This window comes from Daucus carota, chromosome 7, assembly GCF_001625215.2.
Source record: "Daucus carota subsp. sativus chromosome 7, DH1 v3.0, whole genome shotgun sequence".
NCBI classification, from domain to species: Eukaryota; Viridiplantae; Streptophyta; class Magnoliopsida; order Apiales; family Apiaceae; genus Daucus; species Daucus carota.
In genome coordinates this window covers 36,821,024-36,829,262 of record NC_030387.2, presented here as the reverse complement: position 1 = coordinate 36,829,262, position 8,239 = coordinate 36,821,024, and the positions used below count along the sequence as shown (strand labels likewise).

At 38.0% G+C, this 8,239-nt stretch overlaps 1 protein-coding gene across 1 annotated transcript; it reads left to right on the top strand.

The window, feature by feature from the left end:
- Positions 1 to 3,779: 3,779 nt before the first annotated feature.
- On the top strand, positions 3,780 to 7,706 carry LOC108196013 (leucine-rich repeat receptor-like serine/threonine-protein kinase BAM1). Its single transcript, XM_017363067.2, has 2 exons — positions 3,780 to 6,508; positions 7,017 to 7,706. The coding sequence occupies exons 1-2, from the start codon at positions 3,916 to 3,918 to the stop codon at positions 7,475 to 7,477; spliced, it is 3,054 nt and encodes a 1,017-aa protein (XP_017218556.1). The 5' UTR covers positions 3,780 to 3,915; the 3' UTR covers positions 7,478 to 7,706.
- The last annotated feature ends 533 nt before the right edge of the window (positions 7,707 to 8,239 follow it).

Genomic DNA, 8,239 nt, shown 5'->3' with positions numbered 1-8,239 from the left:
TGAAATATCGAAGCATATGGGGGAAAAGCTATAGACAAAATCATTCCATAATTAATACTCCACTAGTAAACATGTACTAGTGTTTTATAAAGCTCGGGGCTAATAAAGTACACTGCAGATCATAATTCATATATATCGAGTATGTTCAATTTTTTCACATATATATATGTATTATTTAAAAAATAATTCGTATTCGAGTTTCGGGTCCCAGAATAAACAGCATTACGAACGATACATGATTCATGCGCAATCAATCTGCAGTAATATTGTCGAATCTTACTTAAATGAGTATTTAAGTATGCAAAAGTGAAGCCATCTTCACACTGGATCAAAGTTGAAATGCGAGGAGACAAAGTGAGCAGTGATCGAGGTTTTTTAAAACACAGAAATAAAAAAATGTTTTCGAAAAAATAGGAAAGATGTAGGGTATAAAAAATGGAGGCAATTGATAGCAACGACGTGTTTTATGGGATGAAAGTGCATCGGGCTGGGGAATTATAAGCTTAAACTTGACCCAAAATTTCTTAATCTGCGGGAAAGTGTTAGTACTCGTAGTGGAGTATTGATTATAACCACCACCAGCGAATCTCTCTTGGACTCTACACCACCCAAACCTAGCCACTACACCTTACTGCTATATTTTTTGATTTTTTATCATGCATTTTAGTTTTATAAACAAGCCGAAAGAAGGATTAAAACTGATTGGACTTTACTATTATGTCTTTTGATTTTTTTTATCATACATTTTAGTTTTATAAACTAGTCGAAGAAGAGAGTAAAATTTGACTGGACTTGTCCTCTATTCTTATGCTTGTAGCTCTGAAAATCGGGATTTATATCCAACCAATTTTTTTAGTATGCGTGTTTATTTCCAAAATGTATCTATAAATTGAGACGAAAGGAGTAATATGTCAAAAATTGACTTAAAATTAAAAATATGTCAGAATCTCGAGTTAGCGTAAGATATTTTCTTCTGACTGATATGACTTATAAGCTTATAATTTTGAGTACACAACTTGGACTAACACAAGATAAATCCCTAATCACTGGGTTATCCAATCATGCTCAGCTAGCGTAAGATACTACCTCCGTTTCAATTTACATGTCTACTTTGAAGAAATTTTTTTGTTCCAAATTAGTTGTCCACTTCAACTTTCAATATAAAATCATATTTTCAAAATCAATTCTATTCCACATATCTCTTATTTATATTTCCTAGATCAATCTCATTCCACATGTTATAGTCATTTAATGCATCTAATTTATCAACGTCCACTTTTTTTAAACTATGTGATTTTTTTTAAAGTGGACATCTATTTTGAAACGGAGAGAGTATTTAATTCTATGCTTTGTCAAGCATGTTTCTTGTCACACTGTTATTACAACATACTCTCTCCATCCCATTTTACGTGTTCACTTTGCAAATTTCACACATATTAAGAAACAATTAATGTAATGTTTTGATCATTATTTTCCCACAACTAATCAATTTAATTTTCATACATATTTATTATGAGCAATGCTAGGGACCCCAAAATTTGTCCCCAAATTATTTTCCCAAATGACGTGGCAAACACATGGCGTAATTTGGTTGGGTGGTTTATGTGCATACAGGGGGTCCCATTATTTATTAGTATGAGTATAACCAATCACAACTTGCCACATAGATTTGGGAAAAAATTTTGGGAACAAAATTTGGGGTACTTAGCATTTTCCATTTATTATACACCTCATTAATTGTTTTGTATTGGACCTTTCTTCACTTCAAATTACACTGTACATTCCTCATCCTTCTAAATATATTTATGAGGGGCTTGATGGTTGTATTTAATATTATATTGGGAATAGTATAAAATTAAATGGATTAAAGAGTATGACAAAAATTCTGTTTTTAGCAAAGTGGACACTTAAAATGGGATGGGGAGAGTATTTGTTTCATACTTAATCATGTTTGGGTTATATTCAAATACATTTTAATGTCCGATTACATGTGAACATGCATTATCGTCTAGAATCGATTAGAAATTTTCTAGAACAAAATAAAATCCGAGAAGATATGGGGTGGTGTAAGATGGATTGGTGGGAGGCAGTTTAGTTTGGCATTGAATTGAGAAAGCAATGTTACGCTGCCCTCCTCCTTTCTCATATATCTCATATATGGGTCGGGGGACCCTCGGGATTCTGTGTTGTATTTATTACCGGCGAGCAATAAGAATTGAATTGATAAAAGGCCAAATTGCGTTAAATTCACTTTGGTTTCTAGTCAATATCTAACCACACACGAACTAAATGGAACCAAATTCTCGTTACTCCCCATCTGTCCATGGATGCAAATGTTTATGTTTTCCCTTAAACAGTACAGCCTGGACGCTGCATTTAAACTAACACAACATTTTTCAATATAATTGTTGATTTCGATATCTGAACACGAACATGAAAATACACGAATATAAATTCGATGCGGTCGACTTGAGGAAACACCTGCTACCACAAAATCTCGAAAATGGTGGTGGTCCTGGAGTCCTGATGGCTCGGAGGTTAGGAAATTCAAATAAGGTGTTCGCTGATGATTTCAGTCCACAGTCACACTGTGTGTATGTATGGGACCTGGTTAGCTCATCCAAGAGCAACAACCAACATGCATGGGGCCTGTAAACTTTTTTTTTTTTTAATTTCTGAATTTTCGATTTTGTGTTTCACTCATTCAATCAACGTGGTGTTTCCGTTAAAGCAATAACCTTCCTTTTCCTTACATTTCAACTTTAATCATGTATGCTTATGGCCTTTGTAATCATTCTTCACAAGCTTAACACTCATCTATCTTTTTCTAAAAAGCATCCAATCTTTCCTGTACATTACTTTTGGTCTATGTAAATATCTAAAAAATATACTGGCTTTTTGTAGATTAACTTTGGCCCGGTTTGAATTTGTAAATTTATAATTCAAACTTACAGGAACCAATTTGCAATATGCCTTATACTGTTGCTTGTATAAAATTAAATATCGAAGTACCCACCGAGTCTTCGAAAATACATCAACACTCTCAGTACTCTGTACTCTGTTGCCTGTACTCTGGGCTGAGCAACTGGTCCAAAATGAATTATTATAGTATATCCACAAAACTTTACAGTTCACCTTACTTTGTTCCGACTATAGGCTTTTGTTTTCAAATGGTTTTCTATATCGATTTACCCTTTTTAACTTTAAGGTGAAATTTTGTTAATATAAATGACAAAATCTTGCCTGTGTTCCATTTCCAGAAACAAGCTCGTCCGGTTGAGAAATATAGAATTATAAATATACACTGCATATCAATATTACATCAAAAGAATATACACCATCCTATCACATCAATTATAAATTATATTCGGTTTTTTGTTGTAAGAATATTCAACATTCTGTCATATTTATTATAAACTTTTATATTATATTATGGAAAAATAAAACTTATTGGCCGAGTTAATTCCATAAACTTTATAAAATATATAAAAATTATAGTAATTATTATATTTTATAATAATAAAATATGAATCTTGCATTTCTTGTGTGCATGCAGTGAGCTCGTCAGCTTATCCGTTTTAAATTATCATTGAATATTTTTCCCTTTCATGACAAAGAAAAACGGATTATTTATTTTTAATAATCAATTACTAAAATTATATTCCTTGAAATTAAACTTTTCTACAAAACTTAAAACGAATGTCACGTTGGGGTATCCATATTTTCGTGTTACGAAAAAGTTTTACCCTGACGGTACAAGGAGTGTAGTGTAGTAGCTAGTGTACTGATTTTGTGTGTTTAAACCCTATAAACACACAAAAATGGAGACCTAACCATAAAAGACTGTCACCCCTTCATCCCCTCCCTCTCTCTCTAAAACCCACTTTCTCTCTCTAAAACCACCACCCATCCACCATGCCATTCCTTCTCCTCCTCTTCTCCCTCCTCTTAACCTCCCATCTCCACCACTCCGCCACCGCAAAGCCACTGCCGGAATACAAAGCCCTTCTCTCTCTAAAAGCCTCCATTTCAGACGACCCACAAGCCACTCTCTCATCCTGGAACATCTCCACTTCTCACTGCACTTGGGCAGGCGTCACTTGTGACTCCCGCCGCCACGTCATCTCTCTAGACATCTCCAACCTTAATCTAACAGGAACTCTTTCTTCAGACATCGGTTACCTTAAAAACCTAGTTAATCTCACCGTCGCCGCCAACCAGTTCTCCGGTCCCATTCCGACAAACATCTCACTTCTTACAAATCTCAAACTACTGAACCTCTCTAATAACATTTTCAACGACTCGTTTCCGACACAGATTTGTAAAACCCTCCAGTTCCTCGAAATCCTCGACTTGTATAACAACAACTTAACCGGTGATCTCCCAGTTGATGTTTACTTCTTGTCTAATCTCCGACATCTCCATCTCGGCGGGAACTTCTTTTCCGGCACCATCCCGCCGGAATATGGCCAGTTTCCGTTTCTCGAATACTTAGCCGTCTCGGGAAACGAGCTAACCGGCGCTATCCCGCCGGAAATCGGGAACATTTCTTCGCTCCAGCATCTATACATTGGCTACTACAACAACTACTCCGGCGGGCTCCCGCCGGAAATCGGAAACATGTCGAAACTCATCAGGTTTGATGCAGCCAACTGCGGGCTCTCCGGGGAGGTGCCGCCGGAGATCGGAAAGCTTCAGAACTTAGACACATTGTTTCTTCAAGTTAACGAGCTTTCCGGTGGCTTAACAGCTGAGCTTGGTGGCCTTAAAAATCTCAAGTCCATGGATCTATCGAATAATATGTTTACCGGTGAAATACCAAGCACATTTGCCAATTTAAAGAACCTGACGCTACTGAATTTGTTTCGAAACAAGCTTCACGGTTCGATCCCCGATTTTATAGGGGACTTGCCTGAACTGGAAGTGTTGCAGTTGTGGGAGAATAATTTTACGGGAAGTATACCGCAGAGCTTGGGGAAGAATTCGAGACTTCAGATTCTCGATTTGTCTTCGAATAAATTGACTGGAATGCTTCCACCGTTGATGTGTTCGGGGAATAAGTTGGAGACTCTGATTACTCTTGGGAACTTCTTGTTTGGTCCTATCCCGGAATCACTTGGGGAATGTGAGTCGTTGAGTCGGATTCGAATGGGGGAGAATTACCTCAATGGCTCTATTCCGGAAGGCCTTTTGAGTTTGCCTCAGCTTTCGCAAGTTGAGCTTCAGGATAATCTTTTGTCTGGTGGATTTCCGGAGACTAGTTCCATTTCTGCCACTCTTGGACAGATTAGTTTGTCGAATAATCATCTGACTGGGGCTTTGCCGGCTAGTATTGGGAACTTTTCGGGTGTTCAGAAGCTTTTGCTGGATGGTAACAGGTTTTCGGGGCGTATTCCTGCTGAGATTGGGAAGTTGCAGCAGTTATCGAAGATTGATTTGAGTCACAACACTTTCTCAGGGGAGATTGCTAAAGAAATCAGTCAGTGTGGTTTGTTGACGTTTGTTGATCTTAGTAGGAACGAGCTTTCGGGGCAAATACCGACTGAGATTACAGGTATGAGGATACTTAACTACTTGAATTTGTCGAGAAATCATTTAGTAGGAAGTATTCCAGCACCTATAGCTACAATGCAGAGCTTAACATCAGTTGATTTTTCGTATAATAATCTCTCTGGTTTAGTTCCTGGTACGGGTCAATTTAGCTACTTTAATTACACTTCATTCCTTGGTAATCCTAAGCTTTGCGGTCCTTATTTGGGACCTTGCAAAGATATAGCTGCTAATGGAACACATCAGCCTCATTTCAAGGGTCCGCTCTCGGCTTCAATGAAGCTTTTACTGGTTATTGGACTGCTTGTTTGCTCTATTGCATTTGCTGTCGCAGCTATTATCAAAGCTAGATCACTAAAGAAAGCAAGTGATGCTCGTGCGTGGAAGCTCACTGCTTTCCAGCGCTTGGACTTCACATGTGATGATGTTCTTGATAGCCTGAAGGAGGATAATATTATAGGGAAAGGCGGGGCTGGTATTGTTTACAAGGGTGTCATGCCGAACAATGAACCTGTTGCTGTGAAAAGGTTGCCTGTGATGAGTCGGGGATCATCCCATGATCATGGTTTTAATGCCGAGATAAAGACTCTTGGGAGGATTAGACACAGGCACATTGTTAGGTTGCTAGGTTTCTGTTCAAACCATGAGACCAATCTATTGGTTTACGAGTATATGCCAAATGGCAGTCTAGGGGAAATGCTTCATGGCAAGAAAGGAGGGCATTTACATTGGGATAACAGGTATAAGATTGCAATTGAGGCTGCAAAGGGCCTTTGTTATCTTCATCATGATTGCTCACCACTCATTCTGCATCGTGATGTGAAATCAAACAACATTCTGTTGGACTCCAACTTTGAAGCTCATGTAGCAGATTTTGGCCTTGCCAAGTTTTTGCAAGATTCGGGTGCCTCGGAGTGCATGTCTGCCATTGCTGGTTCATATGGATATATTGCACCAGGTACAATTCGGCTGTGTGTTGCCATTGAAATTAGCCAAATATTATGTATCTATAATTTAATAATTATATCTGCCATGCTAGTTGAAGTTAATCTGTCATTTTAACTTATTGGTTATATTTGTTTGCTATGCTAATTAATTGTCATAACCAGTTCTGTTTCTACTACTACCATGTGGTTTAATTATTGGATAGATCACATTTCTTTCTTAAAAATCGATGGCAAAAAGGAGCAGGATTCAAATTTATACAGAAAAGTCACTTTCTTTGTTCCTGTGTTGTTGGCATGACTATTGTTTGTGTTTGGCAAAGCTAGTCTTTTTATAAACTTTACTATGTGTGACATGATCTACTGATTGCCGACAATTTACCCCTAATAATAGAGGCTTACAAAATTGAAACTATTGCAATTGTTTATCCATCAATCTAGTGGATTGTTTTACTAGTAGTTGGTATATGAGGTAGTTAACTACTGTTCAGATTGTTAATGTTTTAATGTTGTGTATTACAGAATATGCCTACACACTCAAGGTTGATGAGAAGAGTGATGTTTATAGCTTTGGTGTGGTTCTCTTAGAACTTGTTAGTGGCAAAAAACCAGTTGGGGAGTTCGGAGACGGTGTAGACATTGTCCAATGGGTGCGAATGATGACCAACGGGAACAAGGAAGGAGTACTCGAGATCCTGGATAAGAGGCTTCCCTCAGTCCCCATTCATGAAGTGATGCATGTATTTTATGTGGCAATGCTGTGTGTCGAAGAGCAGGCTGTGGAACGTCCAACAATGCGTGAAGTTGTTCAAATCCTAACAGAGCTCCCAAAGCCACCCAATTCAAAGCAGGGAGATGCCAACGTAACCGACTCCCCCCCTCCAGCAGCTGCCTCAGAGTCTCCAGTCATGGCCGTTAAAGACACCAAAGAACAACCTCAGCTACCACCGCAATCACCACCATCTGACCTTCTCAGCATATAAAGAAATGTACTGTTAGGGTGGGCTATTTTTCTTTAGTTCCAAGTCTGTGTTTCTAAACTAGTAATTCAGTATTGTAATTTTCTTCTCTTTTTTCGGGTTTTCAATTGGGAGGAAGGGGGTTACTCTTTAGCTTTGTCAAGGTATTATTAGTGTTTGATGAAAGTGTCACTTGCTGTACAGTAGGGGTTTGGTGGGGAACTTTAATTATATGAAATTTATGTTTTTGCAATAGCCATGTGGTGTCTCTGTGTTATAAATATGGCACTAAGATTAGCCCTCTTCACCAGGGAAACTCCTCCATTAATAGTGTCAACCAAGTTAGTAGCAGCAATAACTAACAAGAGCTCAGTTAGATATATAGATATGTGTGTCCATAAATGAGAAGAGAAGGGTTGAGATTGTTGGATCCAGCAGCAGGGAAGAAGATGACTGATTACTGCTGGACTCTTATCAAACAGAACAAGTTAGTGAAGTGCAGTGGCCTTCAATTACCGAGGTTTGTGGGGTTTAGTGTGATTGTGATAGAACAACACAGATATTCAAATCTCACTTTCCCTTCTGACTCTTCCCACCACAACTAGTATTTAACACAGCGGCATTGCTGGTGAATTTAGGTAGTGCTGAAGAGCTGATATAAATGTGACATTGCCATCCGAAACAAACATTGTGCTTGATTAATATTAATGTAAGTGGTTATGTATTTCAATATCAAATGAAATACTTGTTGGGAAAGTTTACTGGTGCAACAAGTCCAGCATTTGA